At 56.6% G+C, this 19,153-nt stretch overlaps 1 protein-coding gene across 1 annotated transcript in view; it reads left to right on the plus strand.

Moving 5' to 3' along the window:
* Positions 1-11,062: 11,062 nt before the first annotated feature.
* Positions 11,063-19,153, plus strand: part of CELF5 (CUGBP Elav-like family member 5) — a 48,327-nt gene continuing 40,236 nt past the window's right edge. Inside the window, 1 exon segment of the mRNA XM_053897247.1 lies at positions 11,063-11,478. Within this exon segment, the coding sequence (XP_053753222.1) occupies positions 11,220-11,478 (259 nt within the window). The 5' untranslated portion in view covers positions 11,063-11,219.

Raw genomic sequence — 19,153 nt, forward strand, 5'->3', positions numbered from 1 at the left:
TGGGATATGTGCATGTTCTGTGTGTTATCTGCTGTATTCTCAAAGTAAGCTGGGGAGAGAAGGTTAACTCTAGTCACGATCACGAGGAAGAGGAGACAGATCCCAGCGCTGTGCTGTAAAAGAGGCACGTGCAAGGGGACCCACTCGGTTCAAACGCGTGTTGTTCAAGGCTCAGCCTGGTTTCTCGGAGTGTGTGGTGTGAGGTACCAAGACGCAGTGTCAACACCACCTCACGTGTGAACGTACGAGTGCTCTGGAACGGTCCCTCCCTCTCCGTCGCCACCCGTCTCAGTGCCCTCTTCGTCCCCAGGCGACGGCCCATCATGTCACCGCGGGCTAGTGTCATTAGGCTGTGGAGTCAACCAGTCCTTGCCCACCTGCCATGTGCCAGGTGCCACGCTGGGCCGGGGGAGACACGGAGGGAGACGCTCTCCCAGCCACACCCTGAGGCTCGCTGTCTGCTGGGAAGACGGGTGACTAAGGAAAGAACAGATGGGGACTGGACGGTGAGAGGCCCTAAACTAGGCCTTTGAGTAAAGTCGGAATGACAAGGATTAAGCCGTGGGGAAATTAGGGACGGTGGTCCAGGCATCCGGCACAGCCTGTGCAAAGGCCCCGGGGCAGGACGGTGCCTGGTGTGTGGGAGGAGCAGTGTGAGCCATGGGGAGAGAGGGAGGCGGGGAGGGCCCTGCGGGGCCTCCAGCGAATCGGCAGGGCCTCTGCCTCTTACTCCCAACGTGATGGGGAATGTGGGGAGGAGGTGGGCCGAGGGGAGGAGGGATGGGGCCCGGCTTGCGTTTGGAAAGGTCACTGGCTCCCGGAGGATGGTCGGGAAGGTGACTTTGTTCCGTGGGCCTCCTCGGTGTGGATAAGTGAAGTGTCATTAGCCCTGGGCAGCGGCAGCAAATGATTTGGGCGAAGGTGAAATCCAACAAGCATCCTGCAGCCTCCGTGAGGACCCCACGGGGGTCACACGTGGCTTTGACCTCTACCCCCGGGCCTTTGTTTTGAGGCAGTAAAACACAAGTGAACCTCCTTCCGAGCCACCTCGGTCTCCCTGGAGTCACCGTCCCCAGCCTGTATCCTTCTTGTTCTTCAGAGACCCGGACACTTTTCAGCCGTGTCGTGTGTGCGGCTTCAACATTTTACACCAACAGCATCAAAGTGTCCTGGTCTGGCGTCCTCTTACACACGCACGTCCCTTTTTTGTCGCCGTCTAATATTCCGTCCCGGGAAGCTGCCTGGAGGGACCCACTTTCCTGCTGACGGACGCATAGCTTTCCCCAACCTTCGGCCATCACAAACCCTCCCGGGTGCCTTTCGGAGCCCTGGGGGGAGCACATGCACCCGGAGGTCAGCACGCTGGGGCCCGCGGCCTAGGCCGGCTACCCGTGGCTGTAAATAAAGTTTCACTTGCACGTGGCCACGCTCCGCTCGTTACGTATCATGGGCACTGGAGCTGAGCGGGGAGTGGGGGGACCCTGTGCCCCCCCCCCAAGCCCAAGATGTTTGCCCCCCAGCCCTCTCCAGGAAGAGCCTGCGATCCCCCACCTCCGTGGAGAGACTGTCCAGAGAGCAAGGTGGAGCCATGGTTGTTTGGCACTGAGCACACACTCGCGGCCTCTGAGAGACGCTCCTGCTTCTGATCCGTCCGGAGGCCCGGGGAGGGGTGAGCCGGCTGCTGAGGACACGTGGTTCCAAGGGGCTGCAGAGATGTCTCCACCCGTCGTGGCCCAGGACTCCAGGGGCCGGCCCGAGACCAGAGAGATCTCTGGGAAGAAGGCACGAGAGAGAGAGAGACAGAGACAGAGAGAGAGACAGAGAGAGAGGCTCCTGGCGGGCACGGCTCTAAAGGGACAGATGGGGGTGCTAACCCCGTGCTTCCCAAACATTTGCTTTCTGTTTCCTAACTTTAAAAAAAAATTTTTTTTTTTAATGTTTATTTTTGAGGGAGACAGCCTGTGAGCAGGGGAGGGGCGGAGAGAGAGGGAGACACAGAGTCCGAAGCAGGCTCCAGGCTCTGAGCTGTCAGCCCAGAGCCCGACGCGGGGCTCAAACTCACAAACCGTGAGATCATGACCTGAGCCGAAGTCGGACGCTCCACTGACCGAGCCACCCAGGCGCCCCTGTTTCCTAACTTTTTATCTGGACATCATTTCACATTTACGGAAACGTTCTAGAAACACCTGGAAGTTTTTAAAGCCTCCGTGCAGTCTGCAAACGCTGACATTTCACATCTGCTTCCTGCGTTTCTCCCTCTCCCTGTCTGTCCCCTCACCCCGCTCCTAAACCCAAATGCGTTTCCTAAAGTGCCCTCCTCACAGAGCACCCGCCCAGCTCAGAAAGCGGACACCAATAAAGACGACAGACTGACTCCAGCATTGGTCATTGTCCCCACCAGCATCCTCCGTGGTAAAGAACGTTCCGGATCACGCCTGCCTTCCGGGATTCTGTCTCTCTAGCCTCCTTTACCCCTGGAGCACTCCCCACCTTTGTGTCTTAGGATCTTGGCACTTTTAGGGGTCCTGGCCACTCTTCTGTAGAACAGCCCCCACAGTCCTGGCTTTCTGGTGTGTCCACAGGATGGGGTTCAGCTTCTGTGTTGGGGGAGGGCACGGGGATACCACAGACAGAAGTGAAACCCGGGTGCCATGTCCCGCCCGGGGTGTGAACCCTGGTGGCGTGGCTAATGTGTCATCTAGGGTTTCTTCCCTTGGTGACCCCTAAGTTGTGGGGAGGTTCTGTGTGCGGACCCCGGTGCTCCTCAAAGGCCACCCTCCGGTCTGGGTGACACTCTGATGGCCACGGAGGGCGGGTGCCCCTCACCCCATCCCTCCTACATTTTTTTTTTTTTGCTTTGTATTTTTAAGTAAACTTTTTAAAAATTTATTGTTTTAATTTACATCCAAGTTAGTTAGCATCTAGTGCAACAATGATTTCAGGAGTAGATTCCTTAATCCCCCTCCCCCATGTAGCCCATCCCCCCACCCACCACCCCTCCAGTAACCCTCAGTTTGTTCTCCATATTTATGAGTCTCTTCTGTTTTGTCCCTTTCTTGTTTTTATGTTATTTTTGTTGCCCTTCCCTTATGTTCACCTGTTTTGTCTCTTAAAGTCCTTATATGAGTGAAGTCCGATGATATTTGTCTTTCTCTGACTAATTTCGCTTCGCATAATACCCCCCAGGTCCATCCACGTAGGGCAAATGGCAAGATTTCATTCTTTTTGATTGCCGAGTAATACTCCGTTGTGTGTGTGTGTGTGTGTGTGTGTGTGTGTGTGTGTGTTACACATCTTCTTTATCCATTCATCCATCGATGGCCATTTGGGCTCTTTCCATCCTTTGGCTACTGTCGATAGTGCTGCTATAAACACGGGGGTGCATGTGTCCCTTCGAAACAGCACGCCTGTATCCCTTGGGTAAATGCCTTGCAGTGCAATGGCTGGGTCGTAGGGTAGTTCCATTTTTAATTATTTGAGGAACCTCCATACTGTTTTCCAGAGTGGCCGCACCAGCTTGCATTCCCACCAGCAGTGAAAAAGAGATCCTCTCTCTCCGCATCCTCGCCAACATCTGTTGTTGCCTGAGTTGTTAATGTTGGCCATTCTGACAGGTGTGAGGGGGTATCTCATGGTGGTTTTGATTCGTATTTCCCTGATGATGAGTGATGTTGAGCATTTTTTCATGTGTTGATGGCCATCTGGATGTCTTCCTTGGAGAAGTGTCTATTCATGTCTTTCGCCCATTTCTTCACTGGATTATTTGTTTTTTTGGGTGTTGAGTTTGATAAGTTCTTTATAGATTTTGGATACCAACCCTTTATCTGACGTGTCATTTGCAAATATCTTCTCCCATTCCGTCAGTCGCCTTTTAGTTTTGCCGATTGTTTCCTTCGCTGTGCAGAAGCTTTTTATTTGGATGAGGTCCCAGTAGTTCATTCTTGCTTTGGTTTCCCTTGCCTCCGGAGACGTGTTGAGTACGAAGTTGCTGTGGCCGAGGTCAAAGAGGTTTTTTGCCTGCTTTCTCCCCAGATTTTGATGGCTTCCCACAAAACTCACCCTTTTAAAGCGTCCTTGGCTGTGGTTTGTAGTACATGCACAGAGTTGTGCATCCGTCATGCCTAATTCCAGAATATTCCATCACCCTAAAAGACACTGGTCCCCATCGACAGTCGCTCCGCCAGCCTCTGGTAGCCACGGTCCGCTGTCCGTCTCCGGACTTGCTGTTCCGAACATTTCACACGCACGGAATCCTACAGGAGACGACCCCAACCGGTTCTGACAGGCACTCACTCAGTCCCATGGAGGGCTCCCCTCGCTCTCAGCCTCAAATTCCCACAGGAAGAATTCACTGACCCTCCAGGGCAGGCGTCCATGCCTGGCCACGTGCGCGGTGGCCGGAGGGCAGAGCCCCACCCGGGGAGGCGGAGGGAGGCCATGCCCCCTCCTCCCAGGCTCACTGGGCCGAGCGGAGTTTGTTGAGAGGGGGCATCGAGAGGTTGACCCAAGGAGGAATCATTTTCCATCCCAGGGGCCACAGGGCAGGGATCAGGGACTTGGGAGAACCCCAGCGGAGATCGGGGTTCCCGCAGGAGGGAAGGGGTAGCTCCTTCCCAGCACAAGGGAGGACAGTTGAGGCGGGCCGGTGAGGACCAGACACCTCTGCTCTGTGTGGATGTGTGGAGGCAGGAGGCATCTGGGATGAGTAGAGATGCGATGTATGTGCCCAGCGGACACATCACCAGCCCCTAGATCCTCTGGAATGTGCTAGAAGAACGGTAGGCAGCCTGAGCAGTGAGGGGCTGGAGGGCGTGGAGGGCAGAGCAGGGCCAAGAGGCATCAGGGTCCAAAGGGACACGTTCAAGCTGACCATCACCCAGGGAGGCACTCAGGCTGGCCGTACGGAGACCACCAAAGGGCAGAGGCCCCACTCTGCCCGCTGACCCGCCATTTCCCTCCACGGGCAGGGTCAGAACCCACATTTTGGGCAGGATGCCCAGGTGGGCACACGCCCTTTCCAGGAAAGACTCCGCCTTAGCCGACAGGAGCAGATTGTCCTGCGGGCCCCGAGACACACGGCCCTGGAGGGGGGCTGTGTGGTGAGGAATGCGGGTGGCACCGGGGGCCGAGCAAGAAAGCGTGGACGGCAAAGCCCCGAGCATGGAGACACCTTGCGCTCTGGATGCCGCCAGGCTGAGCCCTCGATTGCAGCTTCGTGGGACTGGGGAGCGAACCCAGTGGTTCGCTGTGCTCCAAGTACTGGCCCAGGGAAGCCACGAGCAGGAGACACGTGTTCCGGGCCAGTGAGTTGGTTGTAAGTTTGTTACACAGCTATAGCTAGCTGATACAGTGGTCGCTGGTGTCGATCCCACTCTTGGCCTCGGCATTATTCTCTGGGCTTGGCTTTCCTGCCCCCAGAACGTTCCTGCTGTGTCTCCCAAGTCCTTGTTAACGTCTCCTTACAGTTTACAAAGTGCCTCCTTCCAGTTGCTCTCGGGAAGGATCCTAAGCAGAGGTGGGGGGAAGTTCTCGGGGCACACACGGCCTGGAGGGGGTGCCCAGGGCCACCTCCTCCATGCTCGGGGAGGAAGGGGTTTTGACACAAGAAAGTCAGTCCCAGGGGCTTCCCACCAGCCAGGGGAAGGATGGCAAGAATCAGGATTTAAGTAAATTTGTAGGGAGTGTAGAAACTCGGTGTTTCTTGGACAGTGTTATTTCGGGACTGGGCGGCTCACCCCACTCCCCATCCGTGGCATCCCTTGAGCCTCACAGATTCCCTTCACAGAACTGTCACTGCCCCTCCCCGCGATTTATTGATAATGGAGCTGGGGCCCAGAGAGTTGAGGTGACTCGCCCAAGGCCACACAGCCCAAACCGCTCTTTATCAGGGTTAGAGCCCTGTCCCCTAAAGCAGCGTTTCCCAAAATGCGGGGAAACCCCCCTGGGATTTTCAGAGATGGATGGAAAAACCGTAGCGTGAGAAAGGCCCACCTTTTCCAAGCCCACTTGCTGTTCCTTTTAAGTCACAGGAAGTCTCTCCAGGGCTAACGGGTCTGTAACGCTTCTCATGCAGAGTGAAAGCGTCAGTGTCCAGTTGAAACCTGCTACCCGCATATCTAATAAACCTTATTTCTTTTATTTTTTATTTTTATTTTTATTTAAAAAATGTTTAATGTTTATTTTTGAGAGAGAGAGAGAGACAGCATGAGCGAAGTGGGGGTGGGTGGGGGGGGAGAGGGAGACACAGAATCCGAAGCAGGCTCCAGGCCCTGAGCTGTCGGCACAGAGCCCGATGCGAGGCTCGAACCCACGAGCTGTGAAACCATGACCTGAGCTGAAGTCAGACGCTTAACCGACTGACCCCCCAGGCGCCCCTGAACCTCGTTCCTTTCAAAGGCAACAATGTAAATTCGCCTTTACGATAAATTTATTTGAGGTTTTTTTTTTTTTTTTCCAAGAGGTGACTGATAACAAGGAAAATGTCACGTAAATAGTGCTTGTGCATCTCACACCCACCAACGTGGCTGCTACTTAAAAAAACAAAAAAAAAAAAGAGGAAATAACAGAATAACAGGTGTCAGCGAGGATGTGGGGAGATCGGAGCCCTCGCTCCCGGCTGGGGGAATGTGAGACGAGGCAGCCGCGGTGGAAAACAGTGTGGCGGGTCCTCACAACGTTAAAGATAGAGTCGCCATCTGACCCATCGATTCAGCTTCCGGGTTTATACCCCAAAGAGCCGATCGCTGGGACGTGAACGGATGCTTTGCACACCCCTGTTCCCAGCCGAGGATTCACAATGGACGGGAGGCGGAGGCCACCCGGGTGTCCACGGCATGTCGGTCCACGCGGTGCCATGATGAGGACATCCTGACACCTGTCTTGGCAGGCACGGGCCCCCAAGACCGGGGAGCCGAGGGACTTGCTGGAAGCCTCCCCCCAACCCCCGACTCCCCCCCCCAACCCCGGGCTCTGCTCCCGCCGCCCCCCCCACCCACCCCCGCTTCTTCAGTACCGTCCCAACCGGTAGGATGCCGATTGTGACCGGGTCTCACAAATTGCAGCATTGGCCGTGTGGGCTCCAGATGTTTCCAGGTGCACAGGCTGCTTTCTGACCCCACCCGGGTCAGGGAATGAGCTCCAGGGACGGGTATCGTTCAGACGGTGGGATGCTGGGTTTAACGTCCCCAAGGTCAGTGTGGAGCCGGGCCGGGCTCTCTCTAGCGCCTTCCCCACCCCTTTGTTTGGGGTAGAAGTAAGCGAGTGAGGAAAAGGCATCTCTGGCTCACAGGGGGCCTGCTGGGTTTAATTTCTGTCCTTTCCCCACTCTCCTGGCACATCAGAGGCCCACAGGGCTTCGGGCATCAGGCTCAGATCTCCATGGAGACGGTGCCTGCCTCCAGCTCGGCTCCACGAGCCCATCCTGGGGCTGAGCGGGAACGGGGGGGGGGGGGGGGGTGGCTGGGCAGGACCAAGGGCTGGAGGCTGTAAGAGGACCCGTGACCCCTCCCTCCCCCGCTTCCTAGCCAAGCCTGATGTCCTGCTCCAGTCTGGGGGCGGGCAGGTCCCTGCCAGTAATGGTCCTGACAGCAGCCGTTTATGGAGGGGGGGGGGGGGCGCTGAGAATGTTCCAGGCGCTGTACGGAGCCTCACCCATGAGCTCGCTGAATCCACGCCAGGGACTTCACCCCGTTCGCTCTGGGGTGCCACTTGGCGAATAAGGAACTTGAGGCTTAGCCACCTGTAGCTGGAGGAAGACGGTGCGGGGTCCTGGGAAGTTGCGGGCTCCGGGGTCGGCCGGCCGGGTTCAAGTCCCGGCGCTCTTTGTGCGTGGCCTTGCACTAGCGACTCGACCTCTCTGAGCCTCAGTTTCCCCTGTGCCAAGTGAGTATAGAAACATTACTTCCGTCTTACGGCTGCTCTGAGGGTTGGTTGCGCAGGGAGGGACCGGGGTGAGCTCACCTGCGGAGCAGTTTAAGGGGGTGCAGGAAACTCAGTCATCAAGGTAGGGATTATTTTCATGCAGTTTTAAAAATCAACACTGATGAACAACAAATCCATAACGAACAGAATGTCAACATTTTATTTTTTAATGATTTATTTTGAGAGAGAGAGAGAGAGCATGCGCGGGAGGGGCAGAGAGGAAGGGAGAGAGAGAGAGAGAGAGAGAGAGAGAGAATCCCAAGCAGGCTCCGTGCTGTCAGCACAGAGCCCGGTATGGGGCTCGATCCCACAAACCTCAAGACTATGACCTGAGCTGAAATCAAGAGTCAGACGCTTAACCGACTGAACCATCCAGGTGCCCCGAATGTCGACATTTTAAATAGAATCAGTATTACTGATTTTTTCCTTTGGCTCAGCGTGACATTGTCACTGATACCGTCTTGGTTTTGAAATAACATTTTAAATTTAAAATGAATAAAAATACAATAAATTAAAAATTAAAATCAGGGATCAGTAACACTGCCATGCTGAGTCAACGGGAAAACTCAGGAATACTAATTCTGCCTTTATTTAAATTTTTGATATCGTGCCCCTTGTATTTTTTGCATTTTGATCTTTTAAATATTACACTGAGTGGTTTTTTTTAAGTTTATTTATCTAATTCATTTTTAAGTCATCTCTACACCCGACGTGGGGCTCGAACTCACAACCCCGAGGTCAAGAGTCACGTCGTCTACTGACTCTGACTACAGTCTGTAAGAATCCGTTTATGTGTATCCACCCAAGGGTTTGTTGTGTGGATTAAATGAGTTTGTACATGTCGGACACCTAGCACAGAGCCTGGCACCTGGAGAGAGCTATGTGGTTTATTAATAAACAATTAAATATATAGCATATTAGAATTAAGTTAAAATGGGTGCAAATGCTATGGAGGAAAAAGCAAGCCTGAGGAAGCGTGTGATGGGGGCCGAATGACTTTAGATAAGGTGGAGAGAGAAGGTGATGAGGAATGAAAGAGTGAGCCATGCACCATCTGGGAGAGGGCACGCCAGAGGGCACAGCCTGTGCAAAGGCCCTGGGGCAGCAGTGGGCCTGGCGTGTGGGAGGAACAGCCAGGAGGCCCATGTGGCTGCAGCAAAACGGGCAAGGGGGAGAGAGGGAGGAGGGAAAGGCAGGGAGGGGACGGGGCAGGTCCCGCAGGGCCTTGTGGGCTGTGGAGATGACTCTGCCTTTAATTTGGGGACATCTTTGAAGCGTTTTAAGGCCGGGTGTCATGATGCCCATAGAGCACTCGGTCCAAATTTGTGTCACTATCCTTTGAAATATTTTGAATGGTATGTGCACACACGGCAAGTATGAGGGGAACAAACGTTATTTCTGGTTACCGTTGATAAAAACACAACGGTTGCTGTTTCTTCTTCTTCTTCTTTTTTTTTTTTTACATCTTTGTTCTTTGGGGTTTTTGGTTTTGTTTGGTTTTTTGGTTTTTGGGAGTTTTTTGCTGCCAAATCCCCGGAGGATGATGGCTATTTCTACTCAGTAAGCTATCAACTTAAAGGTCCTGAACACAGTGCCTTGCCCATGGTAGTATCGAAGTGTCCCTTTTTGGATAAATCCCTAGTAGTGCTGTTGCTGGGTCATAGGGTAGCTCTATTTTTCGTCTTTTGAGGAACCTCCTCACCGCTTTCCAGAGTGGCCGCACCAGTTTGCATTCCCACCAGGAGTGCAGAAGAGATCCCCTTTGTCCGCATCCTCGCCAACATCTGCTGTTGCCTGAGTCGTTCCTGTGAGCCACTCTGACCCGCGTGAGGTGGCATCTCAGTGTGGTTTTGATGTGTATTTCCCTGATGAGGAGCGACGTTGGGCATCTTTTCATGTGCCTGTTGGCCATCTGGGTGTCTTCTTTAGAGAAGTGTCTATGCATGTCTTCTGCCCATTTCTTCCCTGGGCTGTTTGTTTCTTGGGTGTGGAGCTTGGTAAGTTCTTTATAGAATGTGGATGCTAGCCCTTTATCTGATATGTCGTTTGCAAATACACCCAGAGGATACAGGGGTGCTCATTCATAGGGGCACATGCACCCCAGTGTTTATAGCAGCACTATCGACAATAGCCACAGTATGGAAAGAGCCCGAATGTCCATCAACAGGTGAATGGCTAAAGAAGATGTGGCGTATATTCTACAAGGGAATATTACTCAGCAAAGAAAAAGAACAGAATCTTGCCATGTGCGCAACGTGGATGGAACTGGAGGGTGTTCTGCTGAGCGCAATAAGTCAGTAAGAGAAAGGCAGATATACGTTTGCCCTTATATGCGGAACTTGAGAAACTTAGCAGGAGACCATGCGGGAGGGGAAGGAAAAAAAAAACAAAACAGATACGAACTGAGAGGGAGTCAAACCATAAGAGGCTCTTAAATACGGAGAACCAACTGAGGATTGATGGGGGAGAGGGGGCAGTGGGTGATGGGCATCGAGGAGGACACTGCTTGGGATGAGCACCGGGTGCTGGATGTAAGTGATGACTCATGGGAATCTACTCCCAAAGCCTAGAGCACACCGTACGCATGGTATGTTAGCTCACTTGGCAATAACTTTATACATATATATAAATATAAATATATATAAAAATTTATATATATCAACATTTTTTAAAAATTCATATGTGTGTGTATATACATCGATGCATCTATGCATCTATCCATATATGTATATATACATATATATGCGTGTGTGTGTGTGTATGTATATATAAAGCGTTCCTTTATGTTTTGCTGCCGGTATTATTACTTTAATTACTATTATTACGATACTCTTAACTATCACCATCGTTACCGAGTTAGGCGCTTACCAGCGCCGAGGACGGGGTAAGCGCCCGGGAGGCACCCCACAGGACCGCGCGCCACCCTTGCGTTCTTCCTGTTGGTGGCGGTGGGTGCCGCGGGCGCCCCTGGGCGCCGGCCGGGGGGGGCCCCCCCACCCCCCACCCCGGCCTCGGTCCCCCCGCCCGCACGGGGCGCGGGAGGCGCCGCCGCGTCGACGCGCGCTCCGGCCGCCAGGGGCCGCTGCGGAGCCGCCCTTTTGTGGTCCTGATGCTGGAGCGAGCGGGCGCGCGGAGGAGGAGGGAGGAGGGCGCGGGGACGGGGCGGGAGGGAGGCGGGAGGCGGCGTCCGTCGCTCCAGCTGCGAGTCCGCCCGCCGCCCGCCGCCGCCGCCGCCGCCGCCGCCGCCGCCGCCGCCGCCGCCGGCTCGGTCCCGCGCCCGCCGCCCGCCCGCGCCCGCCATGGCCCGCCTGACGGAGAGCGAGGCGCGCCGGCAGCAGCAGCAGCTCCTGCAGACGCGGCCCTCGCCCGTGGGCAGCAGCGGGCCCGAGCCCCCCGGGGGGCAGCCCGACGGCATGAAGGACCTGGACGCCATCAAGCTCTTCGTGGGCCAGATCCCGCGCAACCTGGACGAGAAGGACCTCAAGCCGCTCTTCGAGCAGTTCGGCCGCATCTACGAGCTCACGGTGCTCAAAGACCCCTACACGGGCATGCACAAAGGTGGGCGCCCCGGCCCCCTCCCCGCCCTCCGCTCTCCTCCCTCGGCCTCCCCACCCCACCTTCCGGCATCTTCTCTCCCCCAGCCCTCCCCTCCTCACCTCCTCCCTCCGCTCGCCGCCGCCACGGCATCATTGCTCTCCCCCTTTTCCACCTACCCCTCCTCCCCCCTCTGGGGGTGCAGCTGACAGATTCGAGCTGGCCCCCTCCCCTCCTCCGCCCCCTCTCCCTCCCTCCCCACCTTCCGGCATCCTCTCTCTCTCTCTCTCTCTCCCTCTCCCTCTCCCTCTCTCTTTCCTTTTCTCTCCTCTCCCATCTCCCTCTACCTCCCATCCTCTCCCCCCCCAGCATCCTTCTCTCTCTCTCTCTCTCTCTCTCTCTCTCTGCCTCTCCCTCCCGTTCCCCCTGGACCCCCACCCCTTCCTCCCTCCCTCACCCACTCTTTCCTGCCCCTTTGCTGGAGGAGCTGCCCGGACCTCGCCACCCCTCCCTGCCCACCCCCTCATTCATTCGGCCTCCCCAGGCCCCGTCGGGGAAGTTTGCACCTCTGGACTCCATTGCTTTGGTCATTTTCACAAAGCCAGGCCAGCGGGGCAGGTCCGGCCAGCCGCAGGGGACACGGATGCCCAGGACCCCGGGCTAATCGGTAACTACAAAGAAAGCGGGGTGGGGGTATCAGGGAGCTGAGCCAGGCTAGTGGGAGGGGGGGCGCCAGCCTCCCCAGCCCTGGGTGGTTAAAATGCTACGGTTTGCCCTCCCCCCCCACCCCCGCCGCCCATCCTCTCTGTTTGGATCAGCATCCCCCCTCCATTTCTCTGCCCTCCCCCTCCCTGCCTCCACCTTTGGCTCAAGTTAAAACTGGCCTAGCCTGTTAGCAATGTGTTGAGGTCTGAGGCCAAAGACGATGAGCCTGGACCGTCCATCTGGCAGAGCCCAGATCCTAAGGTGGACGGGGAGGCGTGGGCGACCCGGGAGCACAGTGGGGGAGGCAGGAGGGGTGGGGAGGCCTGCCCACCTCCCTCCCACCTGATTCTCCCTCAGATGGGATGCCGGGAGGAGGCGCCCAGGGACTGTGGCCCCAGCCCTGGGCTCAGATCATGGGCCCAGTGTCTGAATGACGGTGGCTTTGACGGCTCTCCCATCAGGTGTCGGTGACCGAGGGTGGGGACAGTGAAGGCTTTGTGCTGGACACCCCTGGCAGGACCCTGGAGGCTCCTTGGGGATGGAGCGGGGCTCATGACCTATTTCAGACCCCGTTGTCCCCCTTCTTCTCTGTGGCTGCCATGGGAAGCATGAATACATGCTTGTTGGATGGATGGATGGATGGATGGATGGATGGATGGATGAATGAATGAGTGAATGAATGAATGAATGAATGGGTGGATGATGGACCCGGGCAGGCCATAGGGAGAGTCTGGTGGGATGGACCCAGGGCCTGTCACTGTAGCTAGACCCTCCAGCTGGTATCCTAAGAGGAGGAAAGAAACCCCTCCCATCCCCCACCTCTTTTCAAATCCAACCATCACCAAAAAAAAAAAAAAAAAAGGGGGGGGGAGCTTGGAAAATCGAATTCCTCTATGTGAACTAGGAGGGCAGAGGGCTCCCATTTGCCCATGAGTCAAGCTAAGGGGTCCATGGCTGCATGGAGGGCGCTTTGCACAAGCCCCCCGCCCCCAGTACGGCCGAAGGGCCCATTTCTAGAAAGATTCTGATGGGGGCTGGAGGGGGTGTCCACGTGCCCCCCCCAAATGTTGGACTGATAGGCTGTTGGTGGGCTCTGAGTGAGGGAAGCTGATGGGGTGCAGGGGGTGCACACACCGGGTGGCCCTCCTCCCTTTGCTCATTTTTAAATCTCCCCTGGACACCCCCCCACCCCCACCAGGGGAAGGGACGGACTGTGGCTGGGTTTCCGCCTGGGCTGGAGCCTCAGTTTCCCCCACTGTCCGCAAAGCAGAGCCTCTTGAATGTCGGGTTATTTTTTTTCCTGGCTGGGGATTGTTAGGCTTAGGGGCATCTCGGGGTCTTTCCCAGAAGGGTGACAATTAGGCAGTCGGGTGTCCGTGACACCCAGCTCCCACCCTCCACTTCCCAGGGGCCCCCGGCTGCAGGGGGTGGGGAGGGGGACGTCTCCTCCCGCCCATCCTCCAACACCAGATCTCTCTCCTGACACCCCCTGTGCTGGGCCTGGCTGGGCCTCACCTGTGGGAGGGAGCTGGAGGTGAGGGGGTCTCAAGGGCCAGCAGCTAGGATGATGGCTCCGCTGTGTGACCTTTGGCCAGTGGCTGCCCCTCTCTGGGTCTCAGCCAAAGGGAGGCGGAGTGATGAATGGGAAGTACAGGGGGTGTTCAGGCGCCTCCTGCCAACACTTCCCTGGTTTCATTTCTGGGGAGCCAATGGGCACAGGATGCCTGCTGTTGGCGCTGGCTGAGAGCAGCGAGGGCTGGGGGTGTGGCCCCGGCGGGGGTGAGGGTGGGGGGAGAGATTCCCCCCCCCAGCCCCAGAGCCTTCTGGGCTCCCGAATGCTAGGGGATCCCATGACGACGGACACCGGGGGTGCTAAAAGGGACAGCAGCATGGGTCATCATCATCCCTGTCCTGACCATCATCTCATCCTTAACTGTCATACCTGGGGCCTGTTCAGTCCCCCACCGAAGGGATGGCCACTGGGGTGGGCTTGCGAGCATCAGCGCATTTCACATGGAAGGGAAACTGAGGCCGGGAGGGGTCAGTACTGGCTCCCAAACACCCACCAGAGCCTGGGCCCTCACTGTCTCCCACCTGTGTCCCCTCCAACCCAGGGAATACAAAAGTACATCTGTGTGATGGAGGGGTGACAGGTTCCCCCCCAGCCAAGAGTCGGCCCCCCCTCAAAGATGGTGTTGGGGAGGAAGGGGCTGTGGCATGGGGCACCCCGATGCCTGATGGCCTGTGGGGCCCCCGTGACACCAAGTGACAGGTGGGAGGTCCAGCCGTGCCGGGGGAGGGGGGGGCTCTGGGACCTGAGTGTCGGGGTAGGGGGCAGGATGGGAAAGACAGGGTCCTCAGCAAGAGGGCAGGCCCTTGGGCGCTGGCTTGTTTTGTTTTTAAGATAAGGGATGGAGACAGACAGAGAAATGATTTAGAGACACAAGGAGAGACCACGAGAGACACAGCAAGAGCAGGAAAGGAGACAGACACACAGACAGAGAGAGAAACCGAGGCAAGTGGAGCCCCCCCCCCCACCACACACACCCAGGGAGAGGCAGGGAGGGGGAGTCAGGGAGAGCCACGGAGAAGGGGGAGCAGGGAGGCTGCAAGGCCGCTTCCTCACTCAGACCAGAAAGGGAGCCCAGCCAGGAGCTCGGGCCGAACTGGGGGGCTCCCACCAGCCGGTGTCCCCATGTCCCCCCACCTGGCTCCGGCCAGGGGACAGCCCCCGCAGAGGGGGCCCACGGGGGTGCCTGGCGTGGCCGGGCTGTCCCTCTCTCTCCCGATGGGGGCCGAAGGCGCGTCGGTGCCCACCCCGCCCGGGGCAGGCTCCCACGATAGGGCTCTAGGGCTCGGCAGCCACCGCCGAGAGGCCCCCCATTTATGGTAATCACATATGCATTTGCATGTTAATGACAATATTTGTCTTAAAGCGGAGGTTGTGAGGGGGGCCGGTGCAGGTGGGGGGGCCGGGCGGAGGCCTGTGGTTTCCATGGGAGCCCCAGCTGCTCACTCCGCGGCAGGAGGGGAGGCTGAGCTCTGAGGCGTGAGATTCCGAGGGTGACGCGCCAGCCCCAGGGAGACGGAGGGCTGCCTGGCGGGGGCACCGAGGGAGGAGTTGTGAGCACCGCGCGTGGGGGGTGCTGGGGGCCGGCCGCCAGGGCCGGCCGCCTGACTCTGAGCTGGGCGTGCCCCTCCCCGTGCCTCAGTTTCCCCAGCTGCCCGTTCTTCCCCGATTTAACAGGGGCCTTACAGGCCGTACTGTGACATCATGTCTGCCCTCCTTCGGGCAGAGAGTGTTGACCAAGCACCTACTGTGTGCAGCGTTCATGGGGAGATGGGAATCCGTGCAACCAGGCATCCCTGTGGATTCACGATGGGTTGAACAAGACACGAGTGCATCTCCCCATATAACCAACATTCATTGAGCACTTGCTGTGTGCCAGGCGCCGTTCCAGACCCAGGATATGATGTTGGGCAACACAGATTACCCTCCCCTGCCCAGACCTGACCGGCCTTCAAAGCCCAGTCTGGTAGGAGGGACTCAGTGAGGACGGAGGAGGTTAAAGGCATTGATGTTCAGGCTGCGATGGTGGGAACACAGCCCAGAGGAGCCCCTGCCCCTGCAGGTGTGGAGACCAGGAGGGCTTCCTGGAGGAGGTGGTCAGTATAAAAGAGCAGTTCTGAGCTTGGCATTGAGATGATCTGGTTTCTCCAGTCTTACTGGCAGACCGTGCTCTCGCCTACAGGGTCGGGAGACAGCGGGGCTTTCACGCTCAGAGCAGTGGGGAAGGGGAGGACCGCGAGCCGGGCACAGAGTACATGCTTGGTCAGGAGGAGCTGGGCTTATCGTGGGACTGGGCTGACGCCTACAGGGTGAGAAGGATCCGTTGGTGGGGACAGGTGTTCCTGGCACAGAGAAAAGCATGTGCAAAGGCCCAGAGCAGTGCTACCTCTGGAAACTTCTGGCGAGGGGCGTGGGGGGTTTGCCCTGGTGAGAAAGGAACAAAGGGTCTTGGGAGCCCCAGCGTCCCCTTCTGTTGTGGGACTTACCCGGGGGGCTCTTCTGAGAGGCTCTGGCACTTGGGGTGTCTGACACAGGCTCCTGTCTCTCTCTTTCACCCTTGACATTGGCAGGTGAGAGCCTGGGCATTAGGCAGGGCCATGCCTACTCGCCCATTCGTTCGTTCGGCCAACGCTTCCTGAAAGCCTTTTGGGGCCACTACTGGGCACGAGAAATGCGAAGGTCTCTGATGGCAAGGCAGAGCTAGGCACTCGCACTCAGAGTGAGTGGTCAGGGCTGGGTCGGAGGGAGGGAGGCAGGGTTGAGGGAACCGGACAGGAATCTGGGGCTCTGCCTGGGAACTCCGGCGGCGTGGACGAGGGGCTGTAGAACAGAGGCTTTGAAAGGAGAATAGGAGCCTGCCCGGTGAAGGAAGTGCTTCATTTGTTTATTCGCCGAAACAAGGACTGTGTTCCTGGCCCTGGGATGGGCATGGCTGTGAGTCAGCTAGGCAGACGTCCTCATGCATGTGGGCAGAGGGAGCAGGGTTTACAGAGGCCTGGAGGTGTGGAGGGCACACCTGGAGGAGGAAAGGAATTAGGTGGGACCTGGGAGGTGAAGCCAGAGGGTCAGCATGGGCTGAACCCCGGAGGGCCTGTGATCCCAGACTGAGGGCATTGGGGAGCCATGGAAGAATTTAGAGCAGGGGAGGAATTCAGACTTGGGTGGAAAGGGCGCTTCATGTCTGTTCACCTGCCATTACCAGCCCCTTTCCAGCCTCCCAGCCTCACTCAGGATATGCCTGCTTCTTACGCAGAAGGATGGAAAAAGAGGAAGCTTCCCCTTGGGGTGAGCCCACACTGTGGGGAAACTAGAAATGCAAAGAAGCAGACCTGTGTTCTCAAGGGACCAAGTTCCCCTCCCTCACATGGATCGCATGATGGGTTGGGGCTCAGAGAGGCGTAGCACTCAGCCCCAAGTCACACAGCAATATAGCTAGGCGTTCCACCTCCCAGACTGAGTCTTGACCCACTTGGGAAGAGGAGTAGAGGAGGCAGAGAAAGAGATGTGATTGTGGAGGTGAAGAGTCAGGGTGAGAGCCATCAAGGGAGACTGGCTGTCCTTGGACTGAAGGCGACCAGTGCCAGAGGAAGGGGCTGCTGGGTTGGGAAGACACTGACCTGGCAATAGTCCTGTTGGCCTGGGGTCATGGGGATTTCACTGATATGTAAGCTCTGTGGGGGCAGGGACTGTGTCTTGTTTGTCATTTGGAAGTGGAACATGTGGAGGGATGAGGGCATGAGGGAATGAGAGGTTGGGGGTGGGGATGGGGAATGGTTGGATGTGGGAGGGTGGGCTGGTTACACTATGGACAGATAGATGGATAAGTGAGTAGATGGATGCAAGGATGGATGGATGGATGGATGGATGGAGGGATGGATGGATGGAGGGATGGGTGGATGGGTGGATGGGTGGATGGATGGATTGATGGGTGGATGGAGGGATGGGTGGATGGATGGAGGGATGGAGGGATGGGTGGGTGGATGGAGGGATGGGTGGGTGGATGGATGGAGGGATAGATGGATGGATGGAGGGAGGGAGGGAGGGATGAATAGATGGAAGGATGGGTGGATGGAGGGATGGATGGATGGGTGGATGGGTGAGTGGATGGGTGGATGGATGGAGGGATGGATGGGTGGATGGATGGGTGGATGGGTGAGTGGATGGGTGGATGGATGGATGGATGGATGGGTGGATGGAGGGATGGATGGGTGGAAGGATGGATGGAGGGATGGATGGAGGGAGGGAGGGATGGAGGGTGAGTGGATGGATGGATGGATGGGTGGATGGTAGAGGGATGGATGAATCAATGGATGGATGGATAGATAAATGGATGGAGGGATGGAGGGATTGGTGGATGTATGTATGTATGGATGGATGGGTGGATGGACGGATGAGTGAATGGATGGATGGAGGGAGGGAGGGAAGGAGGGAGAGGTGGATGGATGGATGGGTGGATGGAGGAATGGATGGGTGGATGTGTGGATGGATGGATGGATGAGTGAATGGATGGATGGAGGGAGGGAGGGATGGATAGATGGGTGGATGGATGGATGGGTGGGTGGATGGATAGATGGATGGGTGGATGGATGGATGGATGGATGGATAAGTGGATGGATGGATGGAGGGAGGGAGGGAGGGATGGATGGATGTATGGATGGAGGGGTGGATGGATGGATGGATGAGTGGATGGATGGAGGGAGGGATGGAGGGAGGGCTGGATGGATGGATTGATGGATGAGTGGATGGAGGGAGGGAGGGAGGGAGGGAGGGATGGATGGAGGGGTGGATGGATGGAGGGATGGATGAGTGGATGGATGGAGGGAGGGAGGGATGGATGGATGGAGGGAGGGAGGGATGGAGAGAGGGAGGGAGGGATGGATGGGTGGATGGAGGGATGCATGGATGGATGGATAGATGGATGGAGGGATGGAGGGAGGGATGGAGAGAGGAAGGGATGGATGGATGGGTGGATGGAGGGATGGACAGATGGACAGATGGATGGATGAAAGACGGAGGGATGGATGGGTGGATGGATACGTTCCCAGCATTTGCCACCTTCCTCCACACGTGATGAAAGGGAATGAATGACCCATCAGGTCTGTGGTCTCACAGGCTTGGTTTCTGTTCCTGGTTGTGCTTTTTTTTTTTTTTTTTTTTTTTTTTTTTTTTTTTTTTTTTGCTTCTCTGTGATCCTGAACAAGCCACCTCATCTTTTCTGAGTCTTGGCTTCTCCTTTGTAGACGAGAAGGAATATTGAAAGCTGTCTTCCAGAGTAGTTGCAGAAATTGGAGTTCACTTACATAATGCGATTAATGCACGTACTCTGAGTGATGTCCTTCATGTTGCAGGTGGCCTCAGTACATGGTCAGGTAGTCAGATAGCAATCGTTTTCCATATCTCTGTTATGTGCCAGGCGCTGACCTG

Source organism: Panthera pardus, unplaced genomic scaffold, assembly GCF_024362965.1.
Source record: "Panthera pardus isolate Hobbes unplaced genomic scaffold, ASM2436296v1 HiC_scaffold_8, whole genome shotgun sequence".
NCBI classification, from domain to species: Eukaryota; Metazoa; Chordata; class Mammalia; order Carnivora; family Felidae; genus Panthera; species Panthera pardus.